Below are 19,218 nucleotides of genomic sequence, written 5' to 3' on the forward strand. Positions count from 1 at the left end.
TGCCACCCAAGAACTCTTCTTTTAGGACAAAAATCTAACTCAAAAATAAAATCTGACTCCAAAAAGAAACACCACATCTTTCCTCTAAAGCTAAAATAAAGTAAATCATTTGGAGTGGGACAATATTTTTCCGGGGTTCTGAATTACACATGAAAGGCTCTAACCCAAAATAAGCAATTGGTTTTAAATGGGCACCTCTCTTCAATATTAGAATATTATAAATTGCCCTTTCAGGATCAAACAACATTAAGGAGACGACACACCTGACCTGTGAAGAGGGTGGAAAGTGAGAGGAAACGATTTAAGTAGAAGTCTTACATGGGTTTGGGTCTAAGCTTAGCTCTGTTTCAAGGTTTCAACCCCAAGGTTTCAGCCCCATCCCTCTAACTCTCCTCCTCCAACAGTGTAAACTGTAGTCCCCTCAAAGGACTGTAGCATAGCATCTACTGCTTCTTCAAGTCTCAGTAGTCCTATGGACCTCATTAACCATGTGCATTACAGATGGTACATCTACCCCAGATCAAACAAATGCACTCTTGCCTCCCATTCTTCTCTCTCTTTCCCTAGAAGTGAGGTTGGGAATTGCTGGTCTGTCCCAGTGACAAGGCTCCCTATGAAGTTACCCTCATTACTACTATAAGATTTGGCAGAAATAGAGAAGAATGCATTGTCTGTACATTCCCAGTGCTTAGTACAGTGCTCTCTGCACATAGTAAGCGGTCAATAAATACTATTGAATGAATGAATGTTCCACTCACTGGCACAGCAACCATCCAGCAAGAGACACACTGGGGGTGGAAGAAGGTAATAAGTGTATAAAATGTGAATGTATCGGACAACAAAATCTCCATAAGCATTTCAGTATCTTTCAAAAGTCAAAAATGTTTTTTTGTAGGTAAAATTAAACTCAGATTGATCACATACACAGCCAAATCTTATACAGAAGGGAATTGTCCACACAGAGATGAAAATTGAAGTGAATGAGATTTCCAAGAAAGTGGGTGCAGATGAAGAACAGAAGGGGACTCAGACCTGAATCTTGAGGAACCCCCACTGTTAGAGGGTGGTAGGCAGAGGAGGAGCCAATGGCAAATTTAAAATATTGTTAGTAAATCACAATTCAAAGTTAGAGACAATCACTGACCAAATAAATGCATTAACATATGATTTACATACAGAATCTCATATTCTCACTAATTCTTTTCAAGGTAAACCAGGTTTTATCTGCCTTCAAAGGCTTACGAGGCATTGGTTATTTTTAAAATAGGTGTGAGTCATACCTTACTAGGTAATTTACCAGCGAAAGAGAAACAGTGCAAGAAAAACATTTTTCAGCTCCATAATTCTTGGTTACCTTCTCATAACAGAGAGTAGAAAAGTACAGTGAGGGGAAACACCATTGAGAAATCCATTGTTTGACTCCATATTATAGTTCCTTAAAATACAATACAAACCCAGGCCCATTAGCCAGACTGGTAAGCTACAGTTAACCTGGAGCCTTTGACTTCTCCTAAGTAGGCCTTATGGGATGGTGCGCCTCTACTGCTTACATTTTCCCACCAACCTACCACCCCCAGAGTCGGTTTTAATTGGCCTTATTTTTTTTTTGCGCAAAGACAATGCAAGCCTTTTCTCAATTCATGAAGCCATTCATCCAGCAAGCCAGGATAAACAATTTTACCTCAACTGTGCATCTTCTCCTGTTCACATGGGTGCCCCTCATTTTCCACAGCAATTACCTTTTGGGGAAGTCTGCTTTGGGACAGCTTAATCAATGCTGTGGGTAAATTCTTCAAATAAACGTATAAATAGACGAGACAAATGCACACCGACACTTGCCTCCGAAAATCTAGACGCCTGGCCACTACCATTCTTTGTACTCACTATTCTGCCTTCTGTAGCTTCTCCAAGGAGCCCTCCAAAAGTGATTACAGGAGACATACAGGCACAGTATAGGAAAAGAATCGAGGCCAGGCACTGCAGGCTTAATGCATCCTTGAAGTCACTCAAGAAAAAAGGTGCTTTCCTTTTGATGTCAAGTATCAAACCACCAAAAAGCCTAAATAGGTGAGATGAAACTCGTCAAACTGTACACTAAAGGATTCTAGCTAGTTTAAACTAAAACTATGGGATATAAAACACTGCCAGTGCCTACTGTTTGTAAACACAGAATTAAAAATCCATCTTAAATTATGAAACAAACTGCACAATGTATATCACTTCAATTCAATGATGATAAAAAACACAAATTATGCTAAAGTTGGTACAGATAGAGAAAAGAGGTGACATGTTATAGGCTAGATATTGAAAAGACTGCAAGTGTCCTTTTACATGCCCGTGTACTGGTAAACTGCATATGGAGAATAAATAAGGCAAATGGGAGAATTAACAACCCACTCATAAAAATGAATACAAATAATTCTGATCAGTTGGGCACTAGCTACAAACCATGATGAAAACAAAGCTGGCAGGAAGGTAGCTTTAACTTCATTTCTCATTGTATGTGATGCGCTTTAAATACATGCCCTACTATAGATTGAGAGGTTTTGAAGAAGCTAGGCCCAAATAGCAAAAATCAATATATATACTGATGTCAAGAATAGCATTTAAAAAATAGATGTACATAAATCAAATCGGGAAAAATAAGTATTTTGGTTGTTTACATTTTCCTATTTATTTAGCACTCAAAATTTAGAGTCACTGATGAAAACAACTCAAAGTGATCATTGAAAAGGTGAATAGTTGAATAGCTACAACATGATATTGGAAAAAAAAAGACCTAGAGTTACTTATTCAGAAAAACACCTCTTGCTGCAAAAATTGAATTTATGAAAGTAAAACACATAATCTTCCACTCAGCCATACGCTTTCAGGAAGATCAACTATATGGTGGGGTCTGGTGGAGGAGTGCCATCAAGACCATCAGCTTTCTTGCTTTCCCTAATCTGAGGGGATGCAGGGTATAAGGAAACAGCCACAACGATAGCTGGATCAACTATTTCAAAGAGATAGTCTTCAAAACACCCTCAAAAGTAAAATATTCTCAATTCTTCACTCCTCCATTAGGATATAAAATCCTCAAGGGCAGAGATTGTATCTTCTACTTTTACTGTACGTTTCCAGCACCAAGAATCAACCGTTGTTCCCGGCGGAAGATTCAATCATCTGTCACCATATTCTCAAGCATCTAGATACAGTGCTTAGCACAGAGTGGGTACTCAGAAAATCCTGGTGATGATTGAGTACATCCTCAATTGTAAATGATCTAACAATGAGTTACCATATATTTTCCTTGTTCATCTTGCCACTTCAGGTCAGTTATTAAAATTTCTAACAGTTTTACTCTGATATAAAAACCTACACATTTTTCTAAGCAAAAAATTGAGAACTGAAGACTTCATTTAATACATGTTTTGCCATTTCTTCTGTGGGCACAGAAAAATGATAATCCCTCTTCCCACCTGCCTGTAAAATATAGGTACTGTAATATTAAGATATATCTAAGATTAATACAATTTCCTATAGTAGTTCTACACTATTCTCCAAGATGGACATATATCTGTCTCTTAACTGTACCCCCAGAGTCATTTAGGTTGCAAAGACTACTTAAGCTCTCCCCTTAACTTTTGTCAACAAAACACCAAATCATGTATTTACGATATTTTCAACATTTTTCTTTACTTCGTGCATAGATGACATCAAAAGCTAAATTGTAGCTCATTTTTCTCAGACTGATGCTTACACAAAATGTCTTGCAAAAATAATGTACATTCTATTTAAATATGTTGATTTCAGCAGTGCAATGTTTTCAATATCTAGCCCAATATTTTTCAATTTATCACATCCAATTGGTAACAGTAAGTTTGCATTAATGTGCACAGTCCTAAAGTTATGTTTAAAATTTATTAGGGGGGCCAAGAAATCACTTTAAAAGAAAAAAGGTTTTTAGCCCTTTAAATAATTTTTAAAGTAATATTAAGAGTTATATAGAAGGCAGTCCAAATCCAATAAAACTATACAGTTTTACTTTCTTCAGAACTAATATTTTGGCAAGTAAACACACCTTCCAGTCCTCTGCAACTCAGGTCCAGCATGATGGCCCTCCTCTTTGTGGATCTCACCTGAGGGAGTAGATCCATTTGGAAATATAGGTATCTTCCTCTTTTCCTGCAAAGCAAAAGAACAAGCCCATTCCTCTTTAACCTTTGACTTGAATCAATCAATCAATAATCACTCTGAATATAATCAATCTCATAAATGCAGGTGGCATGATAAAGTATAAGCAATCAATCAATGGTAATTATTGAGTGCTTACTCTGTGCAGGGTATTGTCCTAAATGCTTGAGAGAGGACAAAACAACAGAATTTATAGTTGAGTTTCCTTCCACAACAAGATTACAGTCTGGTCACGCAACAAGTGACCTATATGCCCACGTCAGGGGTGGTGGAGCCAAAGGTTTCCATTTCACTTGTTTCTCATTCTTTTCTATTGCCATATCCCCATTAGGTGCATCATGAGAATAATAACATTTATGATGCTGGGCAATACAGTTCAAGTTACAATAAAGGTATCTACTATCCTGGAAGAAAATGTCCAATGTAAGTATGTTCTTTATTAAATATCGCATTCCTGTATCATCCAAAGCTCACATTTGGAAGTGCTAATAGGGAATGTGTCTATTTACTGCTATACTGTACTCTCCCAAGGGCTTAATAAAGTGATGTGAATACAATAAGCACTCAATAAATTTGATAGAATGAATGAGTCAAGTTCTAGGAGTTCTTACCTGGGAAGGAACACTTTTTGGTGGTTCAATACGTATAGATGGATCCCACTCTCCTGGAGGCAGGACTGTTACTTGGTCTAAAAATTCGTCGATTCCAGACAGGAGATCATTTCGATCTTTTGCTTTATAGGCAACATCGTGGAAAATCTTTTTAAAAATATCAAATCTTTAGTTTGCCACAGAACTAAATCAGAAAGGTTTAAAGAGTGCTTTATAAAGTCAACAAGTCTATGATTGAAAGTTAATTCCCTAGGATTTTCATTCCAGTTATCCCCTCCAAGATTTCTGAAGCAGCGTGGCTCAGTGGAAAGAGCCCGGGCTTGGTAGTCAGAGGTCATGGGTTCTAATCCCAGCTCCATCGCTTGTCAGTTGCATGACCTTGGGCAAGTTACTTAACTTCTCTGTGTCTCAGTTACCTCCTCTGTAAAATGGGGATGAAGACTGTGAGCCCTACGTAGGACAACCTGATTACCTTGTATCTACCCCAACGCTTAGAACAAGGCTTGCTTGGCACACAGTAAGCGCTTAACAAATACGAACATTATTAGTACTATTATTATTATTTTTACTGCAAAGGGTATCCCACTGCCAAGACCGCCCACTAGACCCAGGAATACCAGTTGTAAACAAAATGAAAGGGCAAATTTCAAGAGGAAAAATAATACAGCTAGAATGAGGAAAAAAGTGTATGTGCTTTAAGATAATTACCTGTTTTATGACAGAATTCAGAAAGTGTTAACTCGGTTTTATTAAATTTAAAGCTATCATTTCTAAATACCTCAGATAACTGCTCCACCTTCCTAAACACCAAGAACTTGATTTCCCTGGTTTTTGAAGAATGTGTAAATTTATATACATTAAAAACTCTGGGGCAAAAAACAACATATAAGCATACATATGTAGTTCAATTTCCACTTTCTCCAAAATGTGGGTGAATCACTACAAAAATATTATATTCATCTTGAAAAAGTTATATTTTTGAAAGATGTGCTTCATTTCACATCTAAAATAAAGATGCCTGAAGAACTGCAATATCCAACTTAAAAACCCAACTTGCAAAGTTTATAAAGTAATTTCACATTCTGCGGCAAGCCTTTTACAAACCCTACAGCTCCCTGCTTTGTGGCTGAAAACTGCCTTAGAAACAAAAAAGGTCTAATAAAATTAGTGAGGAAGCAAGAGTGTAGATTTAAAGAACTGTTTAAAAAATTCCACCCAACCATTTACACTCAAGATAAATGACTATCTATTCAAGATTTGGCTCAATTCTGTTGGATGATACTGAGAACTCATTGAAGGTTTTGAGTCTTAGGGCTAATGATATATCAGTATGACACAGAATACGCAGCTTGATCACAAATCCTGAATCATTCCCTTCTAAAGTATCCTTCAAAAAAGTGAAAGAAATTCTTACTGATGCACATTTGAGTAGCACTTATTTAGCAGGCTATTACCCAGTTTTATTTTTTGATAAAATGTGTTGAGTTTCTGAATTACTTAATCATCAACAAGTAATGAGAAGCAATCCAATGGTTTGAATCACTACTCTCAAATGAAGCAGAGGCTTACCTAACTTGGGGAAAATCCCATAACTTCCCTGTGTCTTCACTTGGGCAGGGGCCCATACAAACTAAACCTGCTTTCAGAGATGACAGAAGATTAACATGGTTGGATTTGCTTTGAAGATCCTCAGATGAAAGGTAAAATGAAAAAGGCAATTTGCTCTATGGATAGAGAATAGGAATAGGGGTACATTTTATTCCTGGCTCTTTTTCTGCCTGGATACAAAACCCCGGGGTAAATTTTTTCTTGCTTTTAAGTCTCTGTTTCCCTACTCCAAAAATGGGGGATACAATCTCTCACACGAATACAGTGAATACACATTACATGCAAATTCTATATTTGATTTTTTCAAACAATGAGATTTTAATACATTTCAATCACCTCATCAGTCATGAGAGTAGCTATTGATCTTCCAATTTCATGGTACTGTGGTGCTTTGCCTGCTGGGCCCAGCAACAGAAATAAGAACCTATGGAAAAATCAAGACACAATAATGCATAGAAATTATATTTATTAATAACCAGGCTACTTATTTCACACTTACTATACGTAAAAGCACTGTGATAAGCTTTGTGTTAGATACAAAATAACCATATCAGACACAGACCTTGTTCCGGATAGGGCTTACAATCTAAAAAGTAGAGTATCATCTCCATTTTACAGATAAGGAAAGAAGGTACTGAGTGACTTACCCAACTCACACATCAGGCCAAAGGCAGAGCTGAGATTAGAACCTGTGTCTCCTAAACCTCAAATCCTATCCTTGCCACTAGGCCATGCCAGCAGCTCCCCAAAACATGACAAAAGAAGGCTCACAAAATTTTGCCAAAGGACATAGCAAAAAATACTTCAGAGATTTTCCAAAGATAGTGGTAAGATTCTTATCCTTTGGTACAAGCAAAAAAAAACCTCCTAATCTGAAAATCGATGGAATGACTTTGCCCTCAAGCATAGATCTGTGTGGTAGAGAGTGGCTGAAAAGTAGGGGGTTTAACTGAAGTAAAAGGGCCTGAAAGACCATAATTCCAAAACCAACTTTCAATTTAATATTAATTTGGGAGAAAGAAAATGGTCTGGAAAGAAATTAGATCATTGTCCCAAGGATTTTTGGGTCTGGTTTGACCCAGCCAAGGGTCTCAGGTAACATGGTAGAACTGACCTTGGGCACATTCTCAGGTGATAAAATGTTTTGAGCACTCTGTGTGAAGAATACTATACTAGATGTTAGGCATAAAGTAAGTTTTACTAAATGCTGAGTTACATAAGTAAGAGACTTGGTCCCTGCTCTCAAGAAATTGACAACCTAATGGGAAATGAAACAAAATAATTTTATTTCATGGCCTATTTTGAAAGCTTCTTTACCTTGTTGGGACCGGGACTTCAGTCAGTCCTGAGAGAAGGACAGCAGGAGCTAGCCGCACAAATGCAATGATAGGTCTTTCCAAAAAATCTACTTCTCCCACCAAAACATTTGATGCCTCAGCCCCCGTAGGTATTTTCCTCATGAAGTTCATGTCAACCTATTAGAAAAATGAAAAAAAGTACAAATTTTTGTATTTTAAGAAGGTGCACAAGAAAGGCAAGCAGGGTGGGAAGGAAAAATTTCTTTGAAAACCATTTATTATTGAAAACTTGTGATTTGATGGAAGAAAAAAAATCAACACTATACCAAAATTTTCATACATACACAGGAACCAGAAAGACAAATATGAAATGCAAATAAAATATGTCTGTCAACCATTACTTTAAATTTTCAACTATATAATTACTTCAAGAGCCTAGTAATGCCACAAATAGTAATGATACAGGATATTTCAAATCAATACGGTAATAATGACTCAAGCTTATTTGAAAGGACAGAAATATTTTTCTGTTGAGTATGTGTTGTTGAACAATGAAAGCACAACTAAGGATGGCTCATGAAATTATACACAGTTTCTCGAAATCGTTCATTTAAAAATTTGTTTTCTTTTCTGAGGAAAACAATCTAAATTTGCACAGTACGTTTCTTCAAGGATCTCAAAGCATTTTTTGATTCTTCCTCTTTCCTCTCGGAGTTGAGAGGGTGGGAGTGAGGGAAAAGGAAAACTGCTCACAATTTTCATTCAGGAGCCAAAACCAATGGTGGTTAAGTGTTCTTCACAAGAAATATCACTTTTCTGTGTATAATTACAGAGGAAAGTTACAAAAGTGATGCAGCAGTTGAACTTGTTGAGTTTCACAAAAGGCACCATACAACCACGCACATGGCTAGCTATTAAAAAAAAAACAAACCAAAAAAACTAAAAAACACCACTTACAGCGGGCCTCTTGAGTCCCACACCCAGTGTGCCACAACTACAGTGCCAAGAGGTAGACTCCTGCCCAATAAGAGACAAGGAGGAATACACAAGGAATAGGCCAAGCAAAATATTAAGATCATGACAGAGGAGAAAGAATAAATGGTGCTTCTTGGTTAATTGGGAACTATAATGAACTGATTTGTGAAGAACGTTTCTCCATATGCCATAAATAGCAGACTAGCATCTAACCATCTTAAAGTGGAGAAGCATTCATCAATCGACCCACTTCCACCCGTTTATCTGACCCCATCCCTTTGCATCTTATCAAACACTTGACCCCCTTCTCTTCTTCCCTCCCTGACTGCCATCTTCCAACTGTTCATTCTCCAATGGCTTCTTCCCCATTGCTTTCAAGTATGTTCATATCTTCCCTATCCTAAAAAGCAAAAGCAAAAAAACAAACAAAAGCTTTCTGATCCTATGGTTCCCTTCAGTTTTTGCCCCATCTCCCTCCTACATTCCTCTCCAAACACTTTGAGTGAGTTGTCTACACCCACTGTCTCCAATTCCTCTCCTCCAATTTTCTCCTTGAACCCCTCCAATCTGGCTTTCGTCCCTTAACTCCAAAGAAGCCACTCTCTCAAAGACTACAGATGATCTCCTTCTTGCTGGATTCAGCCAATTCCTTCTTGTTCCATCATAATCCTCCTTAACTTCTCAGCTGCCTTTGACACTGTCCTGGACACCACCCCCTTCTTCTGAAACATTACCTAACTTTGACTTCTTTGACACTGTCCTCTGCTGGTTCTCCTCCTACCTCTCTAGCTGTTCATTCTCACTCTCTTTCATGGGCCCTTTCTCTGCCTCCTACCTCTTAACTGCAGGAGCCCCTCAAGGTTCCATTCTGGGTCCCCTTCTATTCTCCATCCTACACCCATTCCCTTGGAGAACTCTTCTGCTCCCATGGCTTCAACTACCTCTTCTTAGATAAATGATTCCAAATCTACATCTCCAGCCCCAATCTCTCACCCTCTCTGCATTTTTGCATTTCCTCTTGCCTTCCAAACATTTCTACTTGGATGTCTTACCGTCACCTCAAATTTAACATGTCCAAAATAGAACTTTGTTTCTTCCCACCCAAACCCTGTCCTCCCCCTCACTGTAGACAGCACCACCATCCTTCCTGTCTCACTAGCCCATAACCTTGGCATAATCCTTGACTTCTCTCTCTCATTCAACCCACATATTCAATCTATTACTAAATCCCGTCAGTTCGACCTACACATAATTGCTAAAATCTACCCTTTTCTCTCCATCCAAACTGCTACCGGGTGGATACACTTATCCGATCCTGCCTTCATCATTGTATCCGCCTCCTTGTTGCCCTCCCTGCCTCCTCTCTCCCCCCACACCAGGTCATACTTCATTCTGTTGCCTGGATCATTTTTCTACAGATACATTCTTTCCATGTTTCACCACTCCTCAAGAACCTCCAGTGGTTGCCCACCCACCTTCACATCAAAAAGAAACTCCTTACGATTGGCTGTAAATCACTCAATCACTTTGTTCCCTACTACTTTACTACTCTCCTACTACAACCCTGCCCACACATTTTTCTCCTCTATTCACTATACCTCAATCTCATCTATCACTACAAAATTCTGCCCTCATCCTGCCTTTGGCTTGGAACTCCCTCCCTTTTCATATCCAAGAAACAATTACTCTCCCCAACTTCAAATCCTTATTGAAGGCATATCTCCTCCAAGATACCTTCCCTGACCAAACTCTCATTTCCTCTTTTTGCTACTCCCTTCTTTGTCACCCTGATTTGCTCCCTTTATTCAGCACCCCACCCCCAGCCCCATAGCAATTATATACATATCTGTAATTTCATTTATATTAATGTCTGTCTCCCCCCTAAACTGTAAGCTCATTGTGGGTAGGGAATGTGTCTGTTATAGTGTTGTGCAGAACTCTCCCAAGCACTTGGTAGAGTCAGTATCAATCAACAGCATTTATTGAGCGCTACTGTGTGTAGGGCACTGTACTAAGCACTTGGGAGAGTACAATATATAGCATGGCAAAGTTAGGGAGTATCAGATCACAAAACCTGTTTTACAAAGTAGCAGTTGATGATCTTTAGGCTCAGCTTTTTGAAATTTTTGTGAATACAAGTTAAAATATGTATTGCCATCATGAGAAATCCTTGGATATATACCTAGTTGGCTCTTAAAAACTGAATTATTCCCGAAATGTGGTTGTCAGAACCATTTTTTATTAACGGAGCTTGAAGGCAAGACACCTTATTTTTAATTAACCAATCAACAGTATCTCCTTAGTGCTTACTCTGTGCAGAGGACTGTACTGAGCAACTGGGAGAGTATGACAGAGTAAGTAAACCCGATCTCTGCCTTCAAGGAGCATTTTTACCAATATTACCCAAATATTTACTAGACTTACCCAAAACAGAGTAGCCGACTTTTACTTCATGAGAAACAAATTGGCGATGTCAACACTCCCTGCAACTCTCAACTGCAACTCTGCAATTGGTGTTTCCCCCTCCCTGCCCTCTCAACTATCTACTCGATCCTCCCCACCGCATCTATTTAAATTATTTAAATATTTTTCCATGGCCTCCCTCCCAGTCAATCAATAGCATTCACTGAGCACTTACACCATGCAGAACACTGTTCTAAGCGTTTAGGAGGAAATAAAAGCGCACTTGCCTGCTCCACGGGAGCCAGTGCCAAAAAGGAACCAGGACTGTAATTTTTTTTAAAAAATATGCTGTGCTGTAAAGCCGAACAGGGTGTAAATTTAGAAGTTTTATTAAATTCCATTTGTCAAATCAAAATCTCTTAAGCTGAGCATTGCCTTTCAAATCCTTTTTCTTTTTTTTAACAAGTAGCATTTTAGAACTGTCAGGTAATTCAAAGGTTTAAGGAAGCCAAGCTACACAAAATACTCACAAAATCATGCCATTAGACAAATGATTTTCAAAAATATTTCACCCTAAAATATGTTTTAAATAATGTTGAGAGATGACTACAAGAAAAATGATTTTAATAACTAGTACAATCCTCCCAGGTAATTTCCTCTCTCACAAACAAACTGTTTCCTACAAACATAATGATAGTTGAAGAGGGTGTTGGGAGAGCCATGCCTTTACCTCCCCAGGGAGAAGTGCTATGCTTCCCACTGACATTCCAGATATTACTGACAACACAAGACTAATTCTGAGAGTACATTACAGCCCAAGACAGACAGATTCACTCATGTTGTAACATGATTCCCAGAATTAAGTTTCTAGTGGTGGTGGCTCCAAAACAAATCACTGTAGTTCAATGCCGACCTGAGTTGCATAATATACCTATAGGCAGGTATAGATAGAAACTTTATATCACTTATGTAACCTTGTCTGTATAAACCAAATGAGTAATGATTCTGTGACTTGCAACCAGCAGCTGTGACCACAGTCTCTTTCAGAGAGGATTTGAAAGGCACAAAAAACATGTGTCTTTTTCATGTTTAGGGACAGGTCCTCCCAAAGAGACTCCCCCTCCCCGCCCCAACACACACACACACACACACACACACTTTTAGCTTCCTATTTCTTTCGGCCAGCACCACAAGCTTCATAGCATCCGTCTCCACACAAGTGGGTCAAGAGGGAGTTTATCCAATGTGGGCAATTCCAGGGATTCCTAGGCTTTGGGTTAGTAGAGGGTATGAACTTTTCTCCCAATCTGGTGAGGTGACTCAATCCACTCCCATTTACCTCCCCACCTAATAAACAACACAGAGGGTTTAGTCTGTCACCTAGAGTGTTCCTGCATAAATCATGGGCAACACTGACTATAACCTGATCAGCCCAGCTCTTAGAGGGGAACGACCTCCTCCCCTACAACAGTCCCTCCCTTACTTTTCATCCTGTCTCCTGTCTATTTCAGCTATAATTTACAGCTCCTTTTGCAGCACCCAGCTTCAGTATTCTGAATCCATAAAGGGAATTTTCTAGCTGTAGCTCTACCCAAATCTTGTTTTTTCGACAAAGCACCCTAGCACCCCATCTCTCCAAGATCTCATGATTGGTTAAGAATTCTTGTGAGCCCTAATCTGGTTCACCCTCCTTCTCCTTCTAAGGAGACTTATTTAAGAATTAATCCTGACAAACCCAGGGTTGATGAGCACTCTTAAATTTCACCCAACCTGTCTACCTTTGTCAAGGCATTAGAGTTTCAAAGCAAGGACTCAAAATTCTTGAAATTAAAGGGATTTATAAGCCACAAATTCAGATTTCGGGGGATAAAAATCACATGAAACAATATGGCTTGAAGGTTTCCCTCCAGGAAAATACTTCACATTATCCAATTCGCATCATCTACTTAAATATTTAGTTACCTGTGGAGAATAGTACTTAATGATACAATTACCTTGCTGAAGTCAACTGTGCTATTTTCTCGGCTTCCTCCACTTCCATTACCTTTAACTTCTCCACCTTTGCTAATGTCTAAATTTCCAGGTGCTGATTGTGGAGATGCCAGAATACCTACATATAAAAACAGGTACACATTCAAAATGGTATAGAGAAAGCAGACCATGCAATAGTGCTGTGCTTATTACCTTGAAAGTGATGGTTTGCTAAAAGCAAATGTGCAAGTCAACACAGTGGCTTGTATTAGTATGATAAAAGCAACACAGCAGTCTTATTTGAATCTTGAATAAAATTTTTAAAAAGTACTGGAAATAGTACAATTTCCTAAATGTTTGGTGCTATGTGCAAAATCTAAACAAGGAGAAAAAGGACGTGGGCAAGGGGATAACTTGGGAAGACTGAAAATGTAAATGAAAAGAATGATTCAAAATATTATTGCTACGAAAACAAAAATTATAAGATCTATATACCTGAACATTAAAGAATAGACAAATATAATCCCACGAAATGGAAGCTTAACTTTGTTTAATATGATTAACTCAGTGTTGAATTTGAATATACCATTCACCTCTTTCAGAGTTTTATATTAGATTTTCAACTTAAGCAGGGAACTATACGGAAGTGGGCCTCCCTTTGAAAATTAACTGTCAACACTCTGATATTCAAAAGGATGCTTTCAAACCAAGAGCTGAAAATTTTCCCTTATTCTGAAGGCTATAAATTCGAAAACATGGAATTAGTGAGAAAAACGAACATTAATCTTCATTCAGTGGTGGGAAGGGGGTGGGCATGTGTGTGTAACGAACATTTTTGGCCTGCAAAATCCCACAAAGCATCTATCTCACCCTTGGGAATCCAAGAAAGCCAACCTCATTTGTAGCTACACTGAATATTTTTAATTTACAAAATGTTTCTCTTCAAAAGTTATCAGTTTAATCCAAAATCTTTTCAACTAAATCCTTGATTTTCTAAATGGAACTTTTAAATGTAAATTACACCTAGATATTAAAAGCATTTGTAACTAACGCCTTTTCCTTTATATCAGGAAGTTATTGTATTTTTAACATTAAGAGCAACAAAGAACCTTTTACTCCATTACATAAGTTTATATAAGATCTCATTTTAACAGTACTGTCCAATTTAAAATAAGATATAATATAAATACTACGGTGAGTTACTCCAAAACTGACAACTATCAAATATTGTAAAATCTAAATAAATACAACACATGAACTTGAATTTTCTGTTAGTAATTTAGTAATTTTCCATTACTAAATATTCCCATCTTATTAATACTAAAACAAGGAAATATCCTTCTTATTACTTTAGGATGGAACAGGCTATAAAATCAATTTATCAATAATATTTTCTATATTTTCTTTAATGAAATTCTTCTAAATGATACATCTTTTCATTAAAATTAATTTTCCTTTTTTTTGCAAAATAAACAAAATATTTATGTTGATTTTGAGTTACCCCAAAAGGATTTTTCATCAAAAAAATATGTTTAAATGTACTCTCTTGGATGGTGCAGAGCTTGGACAGTGCTCTGTACCCAGTAAATGCTCAATAAGTACCACTAGAATGAAGAAATCTTTGAGTGACTTCTCAGAATATCCGCAGTAAAGGTGTTGAACAGTGAAAGTAGATGAAAAATAAAACAAAAAGCAGTATGGCCTAGAGGAAAGAGTATGGTTCTGGAAGTCAGAGAACCTGGATTCTAAACCCGGTTCTGCCACTTGTCTACCATGTGACCTTGGGCAAGTTACTTAGCTTTTCTGCACCTCTCTTCCCTCATCTGTGAAATGGAGATTAAGACTATGAGCCCCACGTGGGACATGGACTCTGTCCAACTTGATAAGCTTGTTTCTACCCCTGTGCTTCGGACAATGCCTGGCAAGTAGAAAACAATTCAATTCCATTTAAAAACAGCAACAACAAAAATAATACACCTCTGTAACACTATAAAACCTGTTTTGGAGCACATTCAAGTTCAATAGATGTTACTGGGAGCCAAAAATCTCAGGGAAGACACTGTGCTTGAGATGGATCTATTTAAAGCAGGTGCAGCCCAGTAGGACAAACCTAACCATAACAGCTATATTTTATCTGAATCCAGTACTCCCAACTTTCTTCAGAGGTGGGATTTATCTTGGTTTAGGATACTTAATTTTCAGGACTTCTCTTCCGTTCATGAGTCCCAACTTTTTGTTGTGAGTAGAAATTAGTTTTACAATGGAGTTTCCGGGATGAAGGACATTTGGGGAAGCCATCAATTCAGGAAAATGAAAGACAGGATGCAGGGGGAGGCAGGTGGGCCCGGAAAAGATACCTTGGATCTCCAGCAGCTACTGTTGGTAGATACAGTGAGAGTGGTAGCCTGGGCCTGCTGTTGCCAGCCTGGGAGAAGGGGCAGATGTGGCACCACTGGGGGGGACCCAAGGCTGCAGTGGTCTCAGACTGTAAATGCCCCCCCCCAGACTGTAAGCTTGTTGTGGGCAGGAAATGTGTCTATTATATTGTACTCTCCCAGGTCCTTAGTACAGTGCTCTGCACACAGTAAGCACTCAATAAATATGACTGAATGGATGAGCGGAGAATGGCTGCTGCCCAAGAGGAGAGGCATGCTGGTATGTGGAGGGCCAGGCATGGGATGTGGAGGGGCACACAGGCCAGTTGTAGCTTTTGAAAAGGGGACGAAATTGCCTCCCCCATCACCCAGAGGGATCGGAATCTGCTACAGTCACAGCTGGGGAGCTGTGCAACGAATCCCACTGAAGAATGGCGTGTGCATAGGAGCGGGAGGGAAGACAAGTAGGGGAAGAAAGGAAAAAATCCACTCCTTTTCTTGGCCAGTTGAGAGAGGGTGACAGGGGATAAAGACTCCAACCACTGCTGTGGCCAGGAGCTTCCTTACCTGGGATGGGGCAAAGCTCTTGGCTGTAATATAACAGAAGGTGAGTGAGACTCTGGGACAATCAAAAACCCATTTCCTCAATAACTGGAGCAAGAACCCACTCCCTCAATTAGATAAATATTATGGCTCCCCTCTTACCTGGAAAAACCAAAAAAAAAACCACTTTTGGCCTGGCTCTAAGGGGATAGGCAGGCTAGCTAAGCCTACCTGGTCCTTCCCCCCAGCCCCAACCCCACCCCACCTCAAAAAAAATCCCAAAAAAAACAAGCTTTAAAAAAAAAAATGAACAGTGCTTTCCCCTCTGTAATGAATAATGAAGAGACTTGTGCTTTTTTCTACTACTGAGTATATCCCCCCCCGTTCATTTTACCCTGGTAAATGACCATTTTAAGTAAAGACGAAGCACACACTCGGGAGCTGCTCTGGAACCACTGAAGCAGGACCATTTAGCTCTTGACAACAAACGAACTCTAGAGCTCATGGGTATCTGTCTCTATTTCCAAACCTTTCTTGTCACATGCCTAGTGGCACAACTACAGCCAGAAAAGTCAGACATCTTGGTGGGAGGTCTCACGGAGCCTGCTCTTCCCCTCAACAGTTTGATACTCCTACGACTGCTCCCAGCTGAACTGTGGGAGCCTCTCTAAGAGGTCACTTCCCACATGGCCAGGATCCCTAATCTCTAATCCTAATCCCAGGATCTGTAAAGGGGAAAGGGTGTGGAGCAGGGGAAGGGTTAAAGTAAACTCGTTCTGGGCAGGGAACTTGTCTGCTAATTCTGTTGTATTCTATTTGCCCAAGTGCTTAGTACAGTGCTCTGCACAGAAACAGCGCTCAATAACACTCCCTGGGGGTAGGTCTCTTTAGGGTGTTGGCCAATTCCTTGCTTCCAAGCAGGATGGGAATTCTGCAGCCTCTGAGTTGGAAATGCAAGTATTCCAAGACCTCAGAGAGAGAGCATTCATGAGACCATTAATGTCATCATTTCCCCCAGACCATAGGTGTCAGAAGGCATAGAGGAGGGGGGCCGCATAGTTGTCACCTTTACAACAGCTACAAAAATTCATAATTACACTACCATGAATTCCCTATGTTATATTCTTATTCTTTCAAGGTACAACTCAAAATCCCTATTTTAAAAATTACTTTCTGGAGTTCTTTAACTCCAATTAAAGTTTAACAGTTTAAACTTTAACAGTTTTTTTTAACTGTTCTTACCCACTGCGATGGGTGAAGCTGCTTGGCCTAGTGCTAAGATCATGGGACCGGGAGTCAGAGAATTTGGGTTCTAATATCAACTCTGCCCATGTAACCTTGGACAACTAATACTAATTATAGTACTTGTTAAGCGCTTACTATGTGTCAAGCAATGTTCTTGGTACTGGTAGATACAAGTTAATCAGGTTGGACACTGTCCCTGTCCCACATGAGGCTCACACTCTTCATTCCCATTTTATAGATGAGGTAACTAAGGCACAGAGATGTTAAGCTACTCGCCCATGGTCACCCAGCAGTCATGGTGGAACTGGGACTAGAACCCAGGTCCTTCTGACTCCCAAGCCTGTGCTCTATTCACTCAGCCACACTGCTCCTAGTCACTTAAATTCTCTGTGCCTCAGTTTCCTCAACTGTAAAATGGGTATTAAATACCTGTTCTGCCTCCTATTTAAGACTGTGAGTCCCATGTGGGACAGAGACTATGTCCAACTCGATTAACTTGAGTGCTTATTATGCCCAGAGGATTATATGACTAAGCGCTAGGGAGAGTACAGTACAACAGACTCAGCAGACATGTTCCCTGCCCATAATGAGTTTACAGTCTAGAGGGGTTGACAGACATTAATATGAATAATGTATATATGTATATAATATATAATTTAGAGACATGTATATAAGTGTTGTGGGGTTGGGGAGAGTATCAAGTATCTGAAGGTAATAGATTGAGGTAACAGATGCAGAAGGAAGAGCGAGAAGGGGAAAAGAGGGCTTAATTAGGGAAGGCCTCTTGGAGGAGATGTGACCTTAAGTAATGCTCTTAAAGTGGAGAGAGTGATCATATGGCAAATATGGAGGGGAAGGGAGTTCCAGGCTAGGGGGTTGATGTGGAGAAGGGGTCGGTAGTGAGATACTCGAGATTAGGGCACAATGAGTAAACTGGGGCTAGAGAAGTGGAATGTGCGGGCTGGGCTGTAGTAGATGATTAGTGAAGTGAGGTAAGGTGGGGCGAGCTGATTGAGTGCTTTAAAACAATGATAAGGAGTTTCTGTTGGTGCAGAGATGCAGCCATTGGAGGTTCCTGAGGAGTAGGAGAGATGAACTGAATGTTTTTCTTGATGAAAAAAAAGAAAAGAATTAGGTCATGCTCCCATGGTTCAACCCCATTATCATTTTTCCCCTACTGCTAAACTTTCCAGAGACAGTTTATTTTGAAAATGACATTTTCCATTTAAAAAAAAATAGGGGAACATTTAAAGATCACTCCAAGCAGGAATTTGTGTCAGTTCTTCTTTGGATAACCTGAATTTAGGCATACTTTCTAATGTTCAACTTTATTCCCTTGTGAAACAATACACCTCTCTGGCCCTTTCAAAAGAGCATACTCTTTTTCTAATTTGGATTCATGAGTATATGACAGGTTTTCAAAGAGTTTCTCAGGACAACTCAACTCCCCGTAATCCAAACCATTATTCCCAGATGTTCTAGTCACTTCTAATACTTCAATTCTCCACCCTTGGCTCTCAAAATATTTTTTTCCCCCGACTAACGTGCACCAATACAGTACTGGCATTAGCTAAAAGAAGCCTGATCCTGCCAGCCTCATAGTAAATTCAGAATGAAGACAATCTGGATTAGGGGTTAAGATATCTGTGTTCTATTCCAGGGTATGACAATGGCTCTGGGCCTGACAATGACTTTCAGTAGTTATATAACAACTCAATCTTCTTAATTTGAAAATGTGGAAAACACAGCTTGCTTGTAGGGCCAGATTCAGGTCCTAATAGGTTATAGCAAGTGGAAGCTCTGAGGAACTTTCAGAACTATTTGTCCCCTCCCTTGGAGCACGCAGGCAATTCCTTCCTTCAAATACATGCTTCTTCACCAACAGTATTTCCAGTCTGGAACCAGGACCACACTGCAGTAAAGATTGAGAGGTGAAACGGTATGGGGGGAGGTACACTGGGGTAACAAAGGGAATCTGTGGGAAGCAGAGTGGCATAGTGGATAGAACAAGGG

At 39.3% G+C, this 19,218-nt stretch overlaps 1 protein-coding gene across 5 annotated transcripts in view; it reads right to left on the reverse strand.

Annotated features, from left to right (window-relative positions):
• The window catches only part of SLC4A7 (solute carrier family 4 member 7), a 118,358-nt gene that overhangs the window by 26,531 nt on the left and 72,609 nt on the right, over positions 1 to 19,218 (reverse strand). For 3 of the 5 annotated variants that reach the window (XM_039912965.1, XM_007671044.3, XM_007671043.3), the window contains 6 exons: positions 13,066 to 13,181; positions 7,713 to 7,870; positions 6,732 to 6,819; positions 4,788 to 4,934; positions 4,064 to 4,167; positions 1,885 to 2,059 (listed from right to left, as the gene is read on the reverse strand). In XM_039912965.1, the coding sequence (XP_039768899.1) occupies positions 1,885 to 2,059; positions 4,064 to 4,167; positions 4,788 to 4,934; positions 6,732 to 6,819; positions 7,713 to 7,870; positions 13,066 to 13,181 (788 nt within the window). Of the gene's footprint in view, positions 1 to 1,884; positions 2,060 to 4,063; positions 4,168 to 4,787; positions 4,935 to 6,731; positions 6,820 to 7,712; positions 7,871 to 8,650; positions 8,711 to 13,065; positions 13,182 to 19,218 lie in introns of all 5 variants that reach the window. The other 2 variants (XM_039912964.1, XM_029070140.2) reach the window with 1 other exon arrangement.

This window comes from Ornithorhynchus anatinus, chromosome 8, assembly GCF_004115215.2.
Source record: "Ornithorhynchus anatinus isolate Pmale09 chromosome 8, mOrnAna1.pri.v4, whole genome shotgun sequence".
Taxonomy (NCBI): Eukaryota; Metazoa; Chordata; class Mammalia; order Monotremata; family Ornithorhynchidae; genus Ornithorhynchus; species Ornithorhynchus anatinus.